At 47.6% G+C, this 20,577-nt stretch overlaps 1 protein-coding gene across 2 annotated transcripts in view; it reads right to left on the minus strand.

The window, feature by feature from the left end:
- The window catches only part of LOC129862048 (delphilin-like), a 70,402-nt gene that overhangs the window by 5,621 nt on the left and 44,204 nt on the right, over positions 1-20,577 (minus strand). For both annotated transcript variants that reach the window (XM_055933377.1, XM_055933385.1), the window contains 10 exons: positions 8,705-8,774; positions 7,690-8,013; positions 6,707-6,858; positions 6,138-6,272; positions 5,054-5,151; positions 4,534-4,711; positions 3,943-4,262; positions 1,658-2,536; positions 1,465-1,552; positions 848-937 (listed from right to left, as the gene is read on the minus strand). In XM_055933377.1, the coding sequence (XP_055789352.1) occupies positions 848-937; positions 1,465-1,552; positions 1,658-2,536; positions 3,943-4,262; positions 4,534-4,711; positions 5,054-5,151; positions 6,138-6,272; positions 6,707-6,858; positions 7,690-8,013; positions 8,705-8,774 (2,334 nt within the window). The remainder of the gene's footprint in view (positions 1-847; positions 938-1,464; positions 1,553-1,657; positions 2,537-3,942; positions 4,263-4,533; positions 4,712-5,053; positions 5,152-6,137; positions 6,273-6,706; positions 6,859-7,689; positions 8,014-8,704; positions 8,775-20,577) is intronic.

The following is a 20,577-nucleotide window of genomic DNA, read 5'->3' on the forward strand; positions in this document are numbered from 1 at the left end:
TCCTGGGGGCCAAGGCCAGGGTCATGGTTCAGATCCCTGGGGACCAAGGCCAGGGTCATAGTTCAGATCCCTAGGGACCAAGGCCAGGGTCATAGTTCAGATCCCTAGGGACCAAGGCCAGGGTCATAGTTCAGATCCCTAGGGACCAAGGCCAGGGTCATAGTTCAGATCCCTAGGGACCAAGGCCAGGGTCATAGTTCAGATCCCTAGGGACCAAGGCCAGGGTCATAGTTCAGATCCCTGGGGACCAAGGCCAGGGTCATAGTTCAGATCCCTAGGGACCAAGGCCAGGGTCATAGTTCAGATCCCTGGGGACCAAGGCCACGGTCAGGGTTCAGATCCCTTGGGACCAAGGCCAGGGTCATAGTTCAGATCCTTAGGGACCAAGGCCAGGGTCATAGTTCAGATCCCTGGGGACCAAGGCCACGGTCAGGGTTCAGATCCCTTGGGACCAAGGCCAGGGTCATAGTTCAGATCCATAGGGACCAAGGCCAGGGTCATAGTTCAGATCCCTTGGGACCAAGGCCAGGGTCAGGGTTCAGATCCCTTGGGACCAAGGCCAGGGTCAGGGTTCAGATCCCTTGGGACCAAGGCCACGGTCAGGGTTCAGATCCCTTGGGACCAAGGCCAGGGTCAGGGTTCAGATCCCTTGGGACCAAGGCCACGGTCATAGTTCAGATCCCTGGGGACCAAGGCCACGGTCAGGGTTCAGATCCTTAGGGACCAAGGCCACGGTCAGGGTTCAGATCCTTAGGGACCAAGGCCACGGTCATAGTTCAGATCCCTGGGGACCAAGGCCACGGTCAGGGTTCAGATCCCTGGGGACCAAGGCCAGGGTCATACTCACAGGCGTTGTAGGCTTTCTTATGAGACAGAATCTCCACCACGTCTTTCTTTTTAAAGCTCTCGGGCAGGAAGGCTGGCTCTGGAAGAGAGACTGACACATTTAATCACAGTGTAAGGACGCTGCTCTCCAGGCACCAGGGTTGGAAACACTAACAGGCACTAAAGGTGGATGGGTAATGAGAGAAGAGAGGGGATGGTACGGGGTGCTTTATGGAGAATTAATTTGATGAGCAGGTGAATAGACGCGCTTAGTAGACTCCATGGGACAACTTGGTGAGCTGTGAAGGCATAAGAACAACATGGAAAATCAGCAATACACTGACACCATGAAACACAAAACAAGTCATGTTGAATTAATGAAAGCAATGTACTCTTCCACAGCTATGAAACCAAATCATTATATTGCATTATACAGTATATGCAGTGTTCCCTGGCAAAAGAGACCTTGGTCTCAATGGGACTCCCTGTTAAATAAAGATCAAATAAATACACAATCTGACTATGAGGGTATAAGGACAATATTTAAAAGTGTTATCAACAGAACCAGTGATATGAATACATGATATGATATGACTATGAAGTGAGATGTTTGATGAAGAGATCAGAATAAAAACTTACTGGAACTCCGTTGGGTACCAAAGTGCATCTCTAGATCGAGATATTTCACCATGTCACTCAGTTTGTCATAGTCGGGGTCCTCTCCAAGCTAAAGCAGACAAAGTATCTCACCTGTCAATACATTTCTTAACACAACAACAACAAACAGTACTGATTCCAGGTTCAGGGTTAGTACAATAGACTCGACACATGCCTGTCCCCAGATGGTTCCCTCAGAGTTCTCCACCTGCTCCCAGCGCAGTCTCTTCACACTCATGTAGTTGGTGTCCCCAGCACAGGGACTGGAATTGGGCAGCGGAGGCGGGTCGCAGGGGGGAGGCAGTGGTGGAGGGGGTGGTGGGGGGACCTTGTGTTTCTGGAGTTCTGACACTGAGATAGGGGTCTCATAGGTCTGTGAGTGAGGGGGCTGGGGAGGGTGACTCTGGGGCTGGGACAGGTGAGGGGCTTGAGGGGGCAGGCTGTGGCTCAGCTGGGGCTGGTAGGGCTGGTGGTGAAGCTGTTGGTGCCTCTGGAGGGTGAGCTGGCTTTGCCTGTTGGGCTGAGGGGAGGGCTGGGGACATAGGATGGGCTGGGTCAGGGGCTGAGGCTGGCTGGCCTGGCGGGGCAGGTTCCTGGGGCGAGAAGGCTGGGGAGAGTAGCGAGGGCCCAGGGGGAGAGTCATCTGAGTAGCCTGGTGGTGGACACAGCCCTGTAGCTCATCTCTGGTCGGCAGCACCTTGTGTAGGGACGGCCTGTTGTACGTGAAGGCCCGTGGAGGAGGCGGGGGAGGGGGGATGATGGGGTGCTGCGGCTGGAAGGACATGCGCGCCCGGGGGATGTGTTCTGGGGAGAAGTGGGAGAGGACAGGGGTAATGGGGAGGGGGTCGGAGAAGCCGAAGGGTGGCGGGGGTAAGGGGGTGGGTAAGGGCGGGGGTGGCGGGGCGCTCTGCGGGGGTGGGGGGATGGGGATGTGTTCTGACCCGGAGGAGTATGTGGGGGAGGTGGCCTCATCGTTGCTGCTGATGTCCTCACTGCTGGCACTGCTCAGCTGACGGGGGAGGTAGCTCACCTCCTGCTCATCCTGGAAACTCATCTGGACACAGCAGATAATCATCAGTCTCACACCTTCTAATCAGACACACCATGTCATCTGATTTACATCTTGTAACCATTCTTCAGACACACCTTATAATCAACCTTCATTGTACAACGATAATGCATGTAATCATTTCCTATTCATATGCACTGCTTTTCTTCAGAAACCATGGAAACCATTCCCATAAATATCTGTTCACGCAATAACTACATTTACTGTATCATCTGTATCATGTTAGTAAACATCAGATTTCTTATACTGTACTGTAGATAATTGAATAACTTGTTGGACATGACTGTTTCTGCACTCAATGAATTTGATCTGGTACACTTAAAAAAATGCTGTGTTAAAAACAACCCAGTGCTGGGTAAATAGTGGACAGAACACATGTTGGGTCATATTTGGGTGATCCTGTTATTTTCAGGAGGTGTGGCCTATTGGTGGCGTGGCTTGCAGATAGGTATTCTTAGCCACCCGTGATAGTAAATGTTGTTCCTGTTCATCATGTTAAGTTTGTACACTGCAAATTAAAATGTTCCTTCAATAACTTTGCTAATTAGATATTTTTATATAATGTAAAAACATTATTATTTAAATATTATAACAAAGTGGTAACTCTCCCTAGATTTGGATATGTTTATAGGCATATCATTCTCTTGAGTAAGCCTCATAAAAGCTACAAAAGTCTCAGTGCTCAACCTCAACATGTGATGACAATACTGTACAACACAACATGAACCGGAATAAGTATTTGAAATAACTATTTGAAAGCCTCGCCCCTACTAAGCCACACCTCTAGTCTTCAGATCTGACCTATGGCTCAATAACCCAGCATCAACAACCCAACTAAGTGACCCAACTGACTGTGTCACAATAGCCTAACGTGTGTTCTGTCCAATATATATATTTTTCCAGCTTTTTTTGTGTGTTTGGGTCCACAGTGGCTCTCTCACCTCCTTATAGGGCCTATCTCTTCATATACTGTCTCCGTCTCTCACCTCCTCATAGTGACTATCTCTTCATATACTGTCTCCGTCTTTCACCTCCTCATAGTGACTATCTCTTCATATACTGTCTCCGTATCTCACCTCCTCATAGTGACTATCTCTTCATATACTGTCTCCGTCTCTCACCTCCTCATAGTGACTATCTCTTCATATACTGTCTCCGTCTCTCACCTCCTCATAGTGACTATCTCTTCATATACTGTCTCCGTCTCTCACCTCCTCATAGTGACTATCTCTTCATATACTGTCTCCGTCTCTCACCTCCTCATAGTGACTATCTCTTCATATACTGTCTCCGTCTCTCACCTCCTCGTAGTGACTATCTCTTCATATACTGTCTCCGTCTCTCACCTCCTCATAGTGACTATCTCTTCATGTACTGTCTCTGTCTCTCACCTCCTCATAGTCATTCTCTCCAGGGAGGAAGTCTTCCACCAGAGTGACACGGTGTCCCAGCTGTTCGCTCAGAGCGTCCAGGAACTTGTCAGTGTCCCTGCTCCGGGGGGGTCTGGAGAAGGTGAAAAGCTTCCTGCGTCTGGACAGGGGGCTGGTGGGGTCGTCAGAGTTCTGGGGGGATGGAGGCGGGCTCTCCAGGCTCACATAGGGATTGGAGTCAGCGCTGCCCGGAGAGGGGATGTTTCCCCCGTGGTAGAACTCATACAGAGGGTCGGGTAGAGGTTCCTTCCATGTCAGAGACAGACCTGATTTACGGTTCCCTGGGGAGGGGAAAAGAAACACTCCATTATTTCAAAGATGTCTAGCAGAGGACTTTGTGACTAAATAAGTCTCTTTAAACTTTGTGACTAAATAAGTCTCTTTAAACAAAATGGGTTCCATCTTAAATTATCTTATTTGTCATCCTTGAAGTGAGTATGAATGACAACATTTATGACAATGTTTTTGTAACCTTTACAATTGACTGACCATTGGATTCAAGTGGTTGCCGTGTCAACAGTTTGTGTGTGTGTGTGTGTATGTCTGTGTTACCTGTGCTACCTTGACTGAGAGAGGAGCGAGCTGGAGACTGGCCATAGGCGTCAGTCTGTCCCAGCTCCTCTCGGTCAGGCTGGGTCAGTGGAGAGCAGCGACTGTGATTCTGCTGCATGGCCTTCACAGCACTCTTCCCTGTGTACACACTCTCCAGTTCCGTGTACACTCCTGACATCTAGGGGTCGTAGGTGTGAGCAGGCCATTAGCACAAAGCACTAGGAACTCTTTATCACAAGGTCTGCTTATAAACACTTTATGAATCATAACTAGATAGTTTGTTAAGCATTATTTACCTTGAGTAAAAATCCTAAACAACATGCCTCACATGTGTCTTGCTTAAAACGTTAACATAACTATATACTAATGTTTTCAGACTGTTCATGAGCAGACGTCCAGATAAAGTGTTTCCAAAAGCACTGGTAAAAGCATCTTTATAAAAAGCCGGCTCTGGCGAACACACATAACTAGCACTGCTGGCTCTATATGGCTGAGCATTGTGTTGCAGTTTTATACCCACATGATTCAGGTCAGGGGACTCTGGGAAGGAGGTGCCATCTCCACACTGTCTCTCTCCGGGTGTCCCACTCCCACTCCCTGCTGCAGCCACATGAATCCCTGCGTCCACATGAAGGACAGGGACAAGCATTCATGATCATCCTCCTCCTCTCAGGCCCAGAGAGGAGGGGAGACAGCAGGAGACAGCAGGAAGCATCAGAATGTAGTTAACAGCATGGAGAAGCAACAGAGACTGTAGTCCAGTCTGATAACTGTGGTCTGGATCCTAACTTGAGATCTACTGTACGCTACACCCCGTAACTTGAATTTCTGCACAAATCTCCCATAGGCGTCAATGTGTAGTTTGTGCTAAATTCCAAGTTACTGTATACATTTCTCAAGTTAAGATTTGGCCCTATGAGAGTATAGATGGGCTTAATGCAATACTAGGCTTGGATATACACTGGGTATACCAAACATTAGGGACACCTTCCTAATATTGAGTTGCCCCCCCCCCCCCCCCCTTTGCCCTCAGAGCAGCCTCAATTCATTTGGGTATGGACTATACAAGGTGTTGAAAGCGTTCCACAGGAATGCTGGCCCATGTTGACTCCAATGCTTCCCACAGTCGTGTCAAGTTGACTGGATGTCCTTTGGGTGGTGGGCCATTCTTGATACACACGGGAAACTGTTGAACGTGAAAACCCCAGCAGCGTTGCAGTTCTTGACACAAACCGGTGCACCCGGCACCTACTACCATACCTCATTCAGAGGCACTTAAATATGTTGTCTTGCCCATTCACCTCTGAATGGCACACATACACAATCCATGTCTCAATTGTCTCAAGGCTTAAAAATCCTTCTTTAACCTGTCTCCTCCCCTTCATCTACACTGATTGCGACATCAATAAGGGATCATAGCTTTCACCTAGATTCACCTGGCATATTTAATAGAAAAAGCAGGTGTTCCTAATGTTCTGTATAGTCAGTGTATGCTCTCTGTTAACAGCAGCAGGCGAACCCTCAGTCCAGGAGTGACTGGTTGAGAGGAACCCCTTCCAATCAAGGATAAGGACAAATTGTTTTTTAGCTGATCACTTTAGTACCCATTCCCAGGTGTGTTCTGATGATGCAGTCATCAGAGCTCCTCTCCTGTACGGTGCCTCTGTGGGAGGTGCCTGACACACGCACTGAGCTGCTCCTCCTGTGGTGCTCCTGTCCTGCACCTGGCTCTGTTGCCGCTGCGCACGCACACACATACACACACACACACACACACACACACACACACACACACACACACACACACACACACACACACACACACACACACACACACACACACACACACACACACACACACAGAGAAAGGGAGAGCAGAATTATAATGAATTAGAATAACAAAAGGAAACATCTCAGAATATCCCAAACACCCACTGAACAATAAACATATCCTCTAGTCGTCAGTTTTTGTCATGGTAATATGTAGCTGTCTTAGCCTTGTTTCTCAAGATGAACAGCAATCACCCACTTTGGAAGAGAAGATAAACAATTATGCAAATCTAAACCATTGAGCATAACCAGACCAAGACCCCACCTCTAACTCAACTCACTCACCCACAACAGACCCATTCCAAGCAGGCAGAGAGATGTGGCTAATGGCTAGCTGACCCACCTGCGGTTTTAAAGCCAAGGAAGCGTGAAATCTTGCTCTGACAGTGTTCCTGCTCCTCGTAGGTCAACAGCTGGTAGATGAACTGCCAGATCACCTGCTTGGCCGGAGTGTCCAACACCGGGAACACATCAACAATCAGGGTGTCCACGTTCCTGAACATATATATAAAAGGGCAGAGCTGCCATTTTAGACACTTCTGAACATCTCATATCTTCTGAACATCTCAAAATCGGTCTTTTTTGTTGCTAAAATAAAAGTATTTTAAAACATGCTAAAATAAAAAGAAGAAAAACTGAAGCACACCGGTAATCTTGATGCTTCCAATAACTGAATGGATCTTTTAACCAACGTTTCATAAGGGTATTTTACAGGGAGGTGCAAGTCATTCTATGAGGTACAACTCAACTCCTACCAGTGTGCTGGAGTTGTTTTTCTTATTAAGAAAACGTTTTTTCTCCATGCACCTGGTAGCACATTAAGGTGTGCGAGTTTACTTTCTCAAACATGCTAAAATAAAAGTATGAAAAGAAAATCATACTTTCGAAAAGGTTTATTGCTATTCAGTAATGTTGATAGGGAATTTGTCTTGGTGACTCTTTGATTCTGTACTCTGTAAAATAACATGTATTGCTTGAGATTAGACAAGTTTACCATTATATAATGTATCGAATTATATCATTTACATGTAGTGCATGTATTGAGATGTAATGAACCATATTAGGATTAAAGCGTATTATTGAAGGGTAGGTGTGTTATTTGTTAGGGAAATGTCAGATTATGTAAAGAAATGTCTGTAATTCCCCTCTAGGGTAGGTAAACATCAAATTAATGTAATATTTACCCTTGATGTTTGACGCATTTCAAACAAATATATCATCCTTCCTGTCATTTGGAGAGATAAAAGGCCTCTCTCTCTCCCTCTCTCTCTCTCTTTCTCTCTCTCACTCCTTTTCCATCCTCCAAAACATACCCCCCCCCCCCACCTCTGTTGGAAGAAGGTCTCCAGGGCCTTGCAGATGGTGTATCTCTCCTGCACCGTCAGGAGATGATCCAGCTGCTGGCTAAAGGTGCGACCATGGACCCTGATGCTGGGGGGCAGGATCTCAGCCACCCACTGCAGGGAGCTGAGGGGGACCGGGGAGCGGGAGCGGGACCTGGGGGCCACGACAGGGGCCAAGCCTGTGGGAGAGTCTTCCTGGTCACTCTGGTCAGAGTGGGAGTAACCAGAGGGTCCGTCTTCCACCACCAGGGTGGGCATGGCCCCACTGCCCTGCAGCATGGACACCACCTTCTCATGGGAACAGTTTCTGAAGACACACACAGTCACTTTCACTACTACAATCGGCAATGATGTTGTCATAGGACCAGCTCCTACAGAAAGGTATAGAGAGTTACTAACTACAGAATTCAGTAGTGCGCTCTACTACTCACCATGTAAACCCTAGTTTACGTGGTTACTAGGGTGGTATAATGAAGTATTTGCGGGTTGATACTGTGGGTGATATTGTGCTATGGGAGATGATTCCACCCAGGCTGTGTTCACTCATAGACTTCATGTTCAGAATAAAATGGAATAATACGTGCATTAAAGGGAGTGAAAGGACTTCCTACAGTCATGCATATGTGTGAGCACAGACACACACCAGTCCACTTACCATATATCCTGATTCCTAGTCACCTTACCCCTATACATATCTACCTCTATCACTGCAGTATCCCTGCACATTGTACATATGGTACTGGAACTGACCCTTTATATAGTATACTTACTTCCTTACTTTATTGTGTTCTTCTTATTTCTTATTTTTATATATTGGTTATTTTTGTTCTACTTTGTTATTTTTAGTATTACATTGTTATTGATTACTGCATTGTTAGGGTTAATGCAAGGAAGGCATTTCACCGTACTTGTGCATGTGACATTAATATCTGAAACTCATTATGTTGACTCACTGTCCTGTGTGCATCTTAAGGTAAAGTTATAACAGGTTTATGTACCTCATGTCCAGTCCATTGAGGAAAAGGATGCGGTCGCCTGGTTTGAGACCACAGTCTTCAGCGGGGCTGTCTAAAGAGACACAGGGGAATGAGAGTCAGAGATACAGGGGAATGAGAGTCAGAGAGACACAGGGGAATGAGAGTCAGAGAGACACAGGGGAATGAGAGTCAGAGAGACACAGGGGAATGAGAGTCAGAGAGACACAGGGGAATGAGAGTCAGAGAGACACAGGGGAATGAGAGTCAGAGAAACAGGGGAATGAGAGTCAGAGAAACAGGGGAATGAGAGTCAGAGAGACACAGGGGAATGAGAGTCAGAGAGACACAGGGGAATGAGAGTCAGAGAGACACAGGGGAATGAGAGTCAGAGAGACACAGGGGAATGAGAGTCAGAGAGACACAGGGGAATGAGAGTCAGAGAGACACAGGGGAATGAGAGTCAGAGAGACACAGGAGAATGAGAGTCAGAGAGACACAGGGGAATGAGAGTCAGAGAGACACAGGGGAATGAGAGTCAGAGAGACACAGGGGAATGAGAGTCAGAGAGACACAGGGGAATGAGAGTCAGAGAAACACAGGGGAATGAGAGTCAGAGAAAGAGGGGAATGAGAGTCAGAGAGACAGGGGAATGAGAGTCAGAGAGACAGGGGAATGAGAGTCAGAGAGACAGGGGAATGAGAGTCAGAGAGACAGGGGAATGAGAGTCAGAGAGACAGGGGAATGAGAGTCAGAGAGACAGGGGAATGAGAGTCAGAGAGACAGGGGAATGAGAGTCAGAGACACAGGGGAATGAGAGTCAGAGAGACACAGGGGAATGAGAGTCAGAGAGACACAGGGGAATGAGAGTCAGAGAGACACAGGGGAATGAGAGTCAGAGAGACACAGGGGAATGAGAGTCAGAGAGACACAGGGGAATGAGAGTCAGAGAGACACAGGGGAATGAGAGTCAGAGAGACACAGGGGAATGAGAGTCAGAGAGACACATGGGAATGAGAGTCAGAGAGACACATGGGAATGAGAGTCAGAGAGACACAGGGGAATGAGAGTCAGAGAGACACAGGGGAATGAGAGTCAGGGAGACACAGGGGAATGAGAGTCAGAGAGACACAGGGGAATGAGAGTCAGAGAGACACAGGGGAATGAGAGTCAGAGAGACACAGGGGAATGAGAGTCAGAGAGACACGGGGGAATGAGAGTCAGAGAGACAGGGGAATGAGAGTCAGAGAGACAGGGGAATGAGAGTCAGAGAGACAGGGGAATGAGAGTCAGAGAGACACAGGGGAATGAGAGTCAGAGAGACACAGGGGAATGAGAGTCAGAGAGACACAGGGGAATGAGAGTCAGAGAGACACAGGGGAATGAGAGTCAGAGAGACAGGGGAATGAGAGTCAGAGAGACACAGGGGAATGAGAGTCAGAGAGACAGGGGAATGAGAGTCAGAGAGACAGGGGAATGAGAGTCAGAGAGACAGGGGAATGAGAGTCAGAGAGACACCGGGGAATGAGAGTCAGAGAGACACCGGGGAATGAGAGTCAGAGAGACACAGGGGAATGAGAGTCAGAGAGACACAGGGGAATGAGAGTCAGAGAGACACATGGGAATGAGAGTCAGAGAGACACAGGGGAATGAGAGTCAGAGAGACACAGGGGAATGAGAGTCAGAGAGACACAGGGGAATGAGAGTCAGAGAGACACAGGGGAATGAGAGTCAGAGAGACACAGGGGAATGAGAGTCAGAGAGACACAGGGGAATGAGAGTCAGAGAGACAGGGGAATGAGAGTCAGAGAGACAGGGGAATGAGAGTCAGAGAGACAGGGGAATGAGAGTCAGAGAGACAGGGGAATGAGAGTCAGAGACACAGGGGAATGAGAGTCAGAGACACAGGGGAATGAGAGTCAGAAACACAGGGGAATGAGAGTCAGAGAGACACAGGGGAATGAGAGTCAGAGAGACACAGGGGAATGAGAGTCAGAGAGACAGGGGAATGAGAGTCAGAGAGACACAGGGGAATGAGAGTCAGAGAGACAGGGGAATGAGAGTCAGAGAGACAGGGGAATGAGAGTCAGAGAGACAGGGGAATGAGAGTCAGAGAGACACCGGGGAATGAGAGTCAGAGAGACACCGGGGAATGAGAGTCAGAGAGACACAGGGGAATGAGAGTCAGAGAGACACAGGGGAATGAGAGTCAGAGAGACACAGGGGAATGAGAGTCAGAGAGACAGGGGAATGAGAGTCAGAGAGACACAGGGGAATGAGAGTCAGAGAGACAGGGGAATGAGAGTCAGAGAGACAGGGGAATGAGAGTCAGAGAGACAGGGGAATGAGAGTCAGAGAGACACCGGGGAATGAGAGTCAGAGAGACACCGGGGAATGAGAGTCAGAGAGACACAGGGGAATGAGAGTCAGAGAGACACAGGGGAATGAGAGTCAGAGAGACACATGGGAATGAGAGTCAGAGAGACACAGGGGAATGAGAGTCAGAGAGACACAGGGGAATGAGAGTCAGAGAGACACAGGGGAATGAGAGTCAGAGAGACACAGGGGAATGAGAGTCAGAGAGACACAGGGGAATGAGAGTCAGAGAGACACAGGGGAATGAGAGTCAGAGAGACAGGGGAATGAGAGTCAGAGAGACAGGGGAATGAGAGTCAGAGAGACAGGGGAATGAGAGTCAGAGAGACACAGGGGAATGAGAGTCAGAGAGACACAGGGGAATGAGAGTCAGAGAGACACAGGGGAATGAGAGTCAGAGAGACACAGGGGAATGAGAGTCAGAGAGACACAGGGGAATGAGAGTCAGAGAGACAGGGGAATGAGAGTCAGAGAGACAGGGGAATGAGAGTCAGAGAGACAGGGGAATGAGAGTCAGAGAGACACATGGGAATGAGAGTCAGAGAGACACAGGGGAATGAGAGTCAGAGAGACACAGGGGAATGAGAGTCAGGGAGACACAGGGGAATGAGAGTCAGAGAGACACAGGGGAATGAGAGTCAGAGAGACACAGGGGAATGAGAGTCAGAGAGACACAGTAGAATGAGAGTCAGAGAGACACAGGGGAATGAGAGTCAGAGAGACAGGGGAATGAGAGTCAGAGAGACAGGGGAATAAGAGTCAGAGAGACAGGGGAATGAGAGTCAGAGAGACACAGGGGAATGAGAGTCAGAGAGACACAGGGGAATGAGAGTCAGAGAGACACAGGGGAATGAGAGTCAGAGAGACACAGGGGAATGAGAGTCAGAGAGACACAGGGGAATGAGAGTCAGAGAGACAGGGGAATGAGAGTCAGAGAGACAGGGGAATGAGAGTCAGAGAGACAGGGGAATGAGAGTCAGAGACACAGGGGAATGAGAGTCTGAGAGACACAGGGGAATGAGAGTCAGAGAGACAGGGGAATGAGAGTCAGAGAGACAGGGGAATGAGAGTCAGAGAGACAGGGGAATGAGAGTCAGAGAGACAGGGGAATGAGAGTCAGAGACACAGGGGAATGAGAGTCAGAGACACAGGGGAATGAGAGTCGGAGAGACACAGGGGAATGAGAGTCAGAGAGACACAGGGGAATGAGAGTCAGAGAAACAGGGGAATGAGAGTCAGAGAGACACAGGGGAATGAGAGTCAGAGAGACAGGGGAATGAGAGTCAGAGAGACAGGGGAATGAGAGTCAGAGAGACAGGGGAATGAGAGTCAGAGAGACACCGGGGAATGAGAGTCAGAGAGACACCGGGGAATGAGAGTCAGAGAGACACAGGGGAATGAGAGTCAGAGAGACACAGGGGAATGAGAGTCAGAGAGATACATGGGAATGAGAGTCAGAGAGACACAGGGGAATGAGAGTCAGAGAGACACAGGGGAATGAGAGTCAGAGAGACACAGGGGAATGAGAGTCAGAGAGACACAGGGGAATGAGAGTCAGAGAGACACAGGGGAATGAGAGTCAGAGAGACAGGGGAATGAGAGTCAGAGAGACAGGGGAATGAGAGTCAGAGAGACACAGGGGAATGAGAGTCATAGAGACACAGGGGAATGAGAGTCAGAGAGACACAGGGGAATGAGAGTCAGAGAGACACAGGGGAATGAGAGTCAGAGAGACACAGGGGAATGAGAGTCAGAGAGGCACAGGGGAATGAGAGTCAGAGAGACAGGGGAATGAGAGTCAGAGAGACAGGGGAATGAGAGTCAGAGAGACAGGGGAATGAGAGTCAGAGACACAGGGGAATGAGAGTCAGAGAGACACAGGGGAATGAGAGTCAGAGAGACACAGGGGAATGAGAGTCAGAGAGACACAGGGGAATGAGAGTCAGAGAGACACAGGGGAATGAGAGTCAGAGAGACACAGGGGAATGAGAGTCAGAGAGACACAGGGGAATGAGAGTCAGAGACACAGGGGAATGAGAGTCAGAGAGACACAGGGGAATGAGAGTCAGAGAGACACAGGGGAATGAGAGTCAGAGAGACACAGGGGAATGAGAGTCAGAGAGACAGGGGAATGAGAGTCAGAGAGACACAGGGGAATGAGAGTCAGAGAGACAGGGGAATGAGAGTCAGAGAGACACAGGGGAATGAGAGTCAGAGAGACAGGGGAATGAGAGTCAGAGAGAAAGGGGAATGAGAGTCAGAGAGACAGGGGAATGAGAGTCAGAGAGACACAGGGGAATGAGAGTCAGAGAGACTCAGGGGAATGAGAGTCAGAGAGACACATGGGAATGAGAGTCAGAGAGACACATGGGAATGAGAGTCAGAGAGACACATGGGAATGAGAGTCAGAGCGACACAGGGGAATGAGAGTCAGAGAGACACAGGGGAATGAGAGTCAGAGACACAGGGGAATGAGAGTCAGAGAGACAGGGGAATGAGAGTCAGAGAGACAGGGGAATGAGAGTCAGAGAGACAGGGAAATGAGAGTCAGAGACACAGGGGAATGAGAGTCAGAGAGACAGGGGAATGAGAGTCAGAGAGACAGGGGAATGAGAGTCAGAGAGACACAGGGGAATGAGATTCAGAGAGACACAGGGGAATGAGAGTCAGAGACACAGGGGAATGAGAGTCAGAGAGACACCGGGGAATGAGAGTCAGAGAGACACCGGGGAATGAGAGTCAGAGAGACACAGGGGAATGAGAGTCAGAGAGACACAGGGGAATGAGAGTCAGAGAGACAGGGGGATGAGAGCCAGAGAGGCAGGGGGATGAGAGCCAGAGAGACAGGGGGATGAGAGCCAGAGAGACAGGGGGATGAGAGTCAGAGAAACAGGGGAATGAGAGTCAGAGAAACAGGGGAATGAGAGTCAGAGAGACAGGGGGATGAGAGCCAGAGAGACACAGGGGATGAGAGTCAGAGAAACAGGGGAATGATAGTCAGAGATACAGGGGAATGAGAGTCAGAGAGACAGCGGGATGAGAGTCAGAGAGACAGGGGGATGAGAGCCAGAAAGACAGGGGGATGAGAGTCAGAGAAACAGGGGAATGAGAGTCAGAGATACAGGGGGATGAGAGTCAGAGAGACAGGGTGATGAGAGTCAGAGAGACAGGGTGATGAGAGTCAGAGATACAGGGGAATGAGAGTTAGAGAGACAGGGGGATGAGTCAGAGAGACAGGGGGATGAGAGTCAGAGAGACAGGGGAATGAGAGTCAGAGAGACAGGGGAATAAGAGTCAGCTAGAAGACACATAACCCATAATGATATGCAAAACATAACATTTATATTAGCACCATTAATCAAATCAGTGTGTGGTATTTGACTGCTGTTGTTTTTATGTACCATCTTTTGTCTGATGTATTGGGTTATGCTGGTAGCCCTTTGGAAACCAATGAAGCATTATATTATCCATGTTTGGTAGGTGTACTGTACCACAGGGCCACGCAGGCTCTCTGACATGAGACAGTGGGTTCTTATGGATGCCTGTGTGGACGCCTGCCTGTACATCCCGATCTCATCTCACCCACCCACAGCAGCAGTCCTCATAAGGCCTAGCCCACTGAGTCAGTGAGTAACTTACTTCTGTCCTCTGCTCAGATCTGGAGTGGGTGAACGGCGTCATCCCCACACACACACACTCACTCCTCCCCCCTCTTCAGCTCCGACAAAGAGGAGCATCCGGTAAACCCCCTATTATAACACTCTGGTACAACCTCACCTCGGCATGTAAAATTACGGCAGAACATCTCTCTATCACAGCAGCATCCACATCAATCCATGTATTCATCCTCATCTCAATCTCTTTAAAAATCCCTTAAACTCCCCTTATCGCCTCAGACGGCCCCTTCAAAAAACAATCACAAAAGAATAACCTAACATAGCAGGCGTAAAAAAAATGCCTGAAACTAGATCCCCTACATACTGGTCTGAAACTAGATCCCCTACAAACTGCTCTGAAACTAGATCCCCTACATACTGGTCTGAAACTAGATCCCCTACACACTGGTCTGAAACTAAATCCCCTACATACTGGTCTGAAACTAGATCCCCTACATACTGGTCTGAGACTAGATCCCCATACATACTGGTCTGAAACTAGATCCCCTAGATACTGGCCTGAAACTAGATCCCCTACATACTGGTCTGAATCTAGATCCCCTATAAACTGGTTTAAAACTAGATCCCCTAGAAACTGGTCTGAAACTAGATCCAATACAAACTGGTCTGAAACTAGATCCAATACAAACTGGTCTGAAACTAGATCCCCTATAAACTGGTTTAAACTAGATCCCCTACAAACTGGTCTGAAACTAGATCCAATACAAACTGGTCTGAAACTAGATCCCCTACATATTGGTCTGAAACTAGATCCCCTACATACTGGTCTGAAACTAGATCCCCTACATGCTGGTCTGAAATTAGATCCCCTACATACTGTTCTGAAACTAGATCCCCTACATATTGGTCTGAAACTAGATCCCCTACATACTGGTCTGAAACTAGATCCCCTACATACTGGTCTGAAATTAGATCGCCTACATACTGGGCTGAAACTAGATCCCCTACATACTGATCAGAAACTAGATCCCCTACATACTGGCCTGAAACTAGATCCCCTACACACTGGTCTGAAACTAGATCCCCCTACATACTGGTCTGAAACTAGATCCCCTACACACTGGTCTGAAACTAGATCCCCTACACACTGGCCTGAAACTAGATCCTCAACATACTGGTCTGAAACTAGAACCCCTACATACTGTTCTGAAACTAGATCCCCTACATACTGGTCTGAAACTAGATCCCCTACATACTGGTCTGAAACGAGATCCCCTACATACTGTTCTGAAACTAGATCCCCCACATACTGTTCTGAAACTAGATACCCCTACATACTGGTCTGAAACTAGATCCCTTACATACTGGTCGGAAACTAGATACCCCTACATTCTGGTCTGAAACTAGATGCCCTACATACTGTTCTGAAACTAGATGCTCTACACACTGGCCTGAAACTAGATGCTCTACACACTGGCCTGAAACTAGATCCCCTACACACTAGTCTGAAACTAGATCCCCTACACACTAGTCTGAAACTAGATCCCCTACATATTGGTCTGAAACTAGATCCCCTACATACTGTTCTGAAACTAGATCCCCTACATACTGGTCTGAAATTAGATCGCCTACATACTGGCCTGAAACTAGATCCCCTACATACTGATCAGAAACTAGATCCCCTACATACTGGCCTGAAACTAGATCCCCTACACACTGGTCTGAAACTAGATCCCCCTACATACTGGCCTGAAACTAGATCCCCTACATACTGTTCTGAAACTAGATCCCCCTACATACTGGTCTGAAACTAGATCCCCTACACACTGGCCTGAAACTAGATCCCCTACATACTGATCAGAAACTAGATCCCCTAAATACTGGCCTGAAACTAGATCCCCTACACACTGGTCTGAAACTAGATCCCCCTACATACTGATCAGAAACTAGATCCCCTACAAACTGGCCTGAAACTAGATCCCCTACAAACTGGTCTGAAACTAGATACCCATACATTCTGGTCTGAAACTAGATCCCCTACAAACGGTCCTGAAACTAGATCCCCTACAAACTGGCCTGAAACTAGATACCCATACATATTGGTCTGAAACTAGATACCCCTACATACTGGTCTGAAACTAGATCCCCTACATACTGGTCTGAAACTAGATCCCTTACATACTGGTCAGAAACTAGAACCCCTACATACTGGTCTGAAATTAGATCCCCTACATACTGTTCTGAAACTAGATCCCCTACACACTGGCCTGAAACTAGATCCCCTACACACTAGTCTGAAATTAGATCCCCTACATACTGTTCTGAAACTAGATCCCCTACATACTAGTCTGAAACTAGATCCCCTACAAACTGGTCTGAAACTAGATCCCCTACACACTAGTCTGAAACGAGATCCCCTACATACTAGTCTGAAACTAGATCCCCTACATACTGTTCTGAAACTACATCCCCCACATACTGTTCTGAAACTAGATCCCCCAAATACTGGTCTGAAACTAGATCCCCTACACACTGTTCTGAAACTAGATACCCCTACATACTGGCCTGAAACTAGATCCCCTACATACTGGTCTGAAATTAGATCGCCTACATACTGGCCTGAAACTAGATCCCCTACATACTGATCAGAAACTAGATCCCCTACATACTGGCCTGAAACTAGATCCCCTACACACTGGTCTGAAACTAGATCAACCTACATACTGGTCTGAAACTAGATCCCCTACACACTGTTCTGAAACTAGATCCCCTACACACTGGCCTGGAACTAGATCCCCTACATACTGGTCTGAAACTAGAACCCCTACATACTGTTCTGAAACTAGATCCCCTACATACTGGTCTGAAACTAGATCCCCTACATACTGGTCTGAAACGAGATCCCCTACATACTGGCCTGAAACGAGATCCCCTACATACTGGCCTGAAACTAGATCCCCTACACACTGTTCTGAAACTAGATCCCCTACATATTGGTCTGAAACTAGATCCCCTACATACTGGTCTGAAACTATATCCCCTACATATTGGTCTGAAACTAGATCCCTTACATACTGGACTGAAACTAGATCCCCTACATACTGGTCTGAAACTAGATCCCCTACATACTGGTCTGCAACTAGATCCCTTACATACTGGTCTGAAACGAGATCCCCTACATACTGGCCTGAAACGAGATCCCCTACATACTGGCCTGAAACGAGATCCCCTACATACTGGCCTGAAACTAGATCCCCTACACACTGTTCTGAAACTAGATCCCCCTACATACTGGTCTGAAACTAGAACCCCTACACACTGTTCTGAAACTAGATCCCCTACACACTGGCCTGAAACTAGATCCCCTACATACTGGTCTGAAACTAGAACCCCTACATACTGTTCTGAAACTAGATCCCCTACATACTGGTCCGAAACTAGATACCCTACATACTGTTCTGAAACTAGATCCCCTACATACTGGCCTGAAACTAGATCCCCCTACATACTGGTCGGAAACTAGATCCCCTACATACTGGTCTGAAACTAGATCCCCTACATACTGGACTGAAACTAGATCCCTTACATACTGGTCAGAAACTAGTACCCCTACATACTGGCCTGAAACTAGATCGCCTACATACTGGCCTGAAACTAGTTCCCCTACATACGGGTCTGAAATTAGATCGCCTACATACTGGCCTGAAACTAGTTCCCCTACATACTGGTCTGAAATTAGATCGCCTACATACTGATCAGAAACTAGATCCCCTACATACTGATCAGAAACTAGATCCCCTACATACTGGCCTGAAACTAGATCCCCTACACACTGGTCTGAAACTAGATCCCCCTACATACTGGTCTGAAACTAGATCCCCTACACACTGGTCTGAAACTAGATCCCCTACACACTGGCCTGAAACTAGATCCTCAACATACTGGTCTGAAACTAGAACCCCTACATACTGTTCTGAAACTAGATCCCCTACATACTGGTCTGAAACTAGATCCCCTACATACTGGTCTGAAACGAGATCCCCTACATACTGTTCTGAAACTAGATCCCCCACATACTGTTCTGGAACTAGATACCCCTACATACTGGTCTGAAACTAGATCCCTTACATACTGGTCGGAAACTAGATACCCCTACATTCTGGTCTGAAACTAGATGCCCTACATACTGTTCTGAAACTAGATGCTCTACACACTGGCCTGAAACTAGATGCTCTACACACTGGCCTGAAACTAGATCCCCTACACACTAGTCTGAAACTAGATCCCCTACACACTAGTCTGAAACTAGATCCCCTACATATTGGTCTGAAACTAGATCCCCTACATACTGGTCTGAAATTAGATCGCCTACATACTGGCCTGAAACTAGATCCCCTACATACTGATCAGAAACTAGATCCCCTACATACTGGCCTGAAACTAGATCCCCTACAGACTGGTCTGAAACTAGATCCCCCTACATACTGGCCTGAAATTAGATCCCCTACATACTGTTCTGAAACTAGATCCCCCTACATACTGGTCTGAAACTAGATCCCCTACACACTGGCCTGAAACTAGATCCCCTACATACTGATCAGAAACTAGATCCCCTAAATACTGGCCTGAAACTAGATCCCCTACACACTGGTCTGAAACTAGATACCCATACATTCTGGTCTGAAACTAGATCCCCTACAAACGGTCCTGAAACTAGATCCCCTACAAACTGGCCTGAAACTAGATACCCATACATATTGGTCTGAAACTAGATACCCCTACATACTGGTCTGAAACTAGATCCCCTACATACTGGTCTGAAACTAGATCCCTTACATACTGGTCAGAAACTAGAACCCCTACATACTGGTCTGAAATTAGATCCCCTACATACTGTTCTGAAACTAGATCCCCTACACACTGGCCTGAAACTAGATCCCCTACACACTAGTCTGAAATTAGATCCCCTACATACTGTTCTGAAACTAGATCCCCTACATACTAGTCTGAAACTAGATCCCCTACAAACTGGTCTGAAACTAGATCCCCTACACACTAGTCTGAAACTAGATCCCCTACACACTAGTCTGAAACTAGATCCCCTACATATTGGTCTGAAACTAGATCCCCTACATACTGGTCTGAAATTAGATCGCCTACATACTGGCCTGAAACTAGATCCCCTACATACTGATCAGAAACTAGATCCCCTACATACTGGCCTGAAACTAGATCCCCTACACACTGGTCTGAAACTAGATCCCCCTACATACTGGCCTGAAACTAGATCCCCTACATACTGTTCTGAAACTAGATCCCCCTACATACTGGTCTGAAACTAGATCCCCTACACACTGGCCTGAAACTAGATCCCCTACATACTGATCAGAAACTAGATCCCCTAAATACTGGCCTGAAACTAGATCCCCTACACACTGGTCTGAAACTAGATACCCATACATTCTGGTCTGAAACTAGATCCCCTACAAACGGTCCTGAAACTAGATCCCCTACAAACTGGCCTGAAACTAGATACCCATACATATTGGTCTGAAACTAGATACCCCTACATACTGGTCTGAAACTAGATCCCCTACATACTGGTCTGAAACTAGATCCCTTACATACTGGTCAGAAACTAGAACCCCTACATACTGGTCTGAAATTAGATCCCCTACATACTGTTCTGAAACTAGATCCCCTACACACTGGCCTGAAACTAGATCCCCTACACACTAGTCTGAAATTAGATCCCCTACATACTGTTCTGAAACTAGATCCCCTACATACTAGTCTGAAACTAGATCCCCTACAAACTGGTCTGAAACTAGATCCCCTACACACTAGTCTGAAACGAGATCCCCTACATACTAGTCTGAAACTAGATCCCCTACATACTGTTCT

The sequence above is a fragment of the Salvelinus fontinalis genome, chromosome 1 (genome assembly GCF_029448725.1).
Source record: "Salvelinus fontinalis isolate EN_2023a chromosome 1, ASM2944872v1, whole genome shotgun sequence".
Lineage (NCBI taxonomy): Eukaryota > Metazoa > Chordata > Actinopteri > Salmoniformes > Salmonidae > Salvelinus > Salvelinus fontinalis.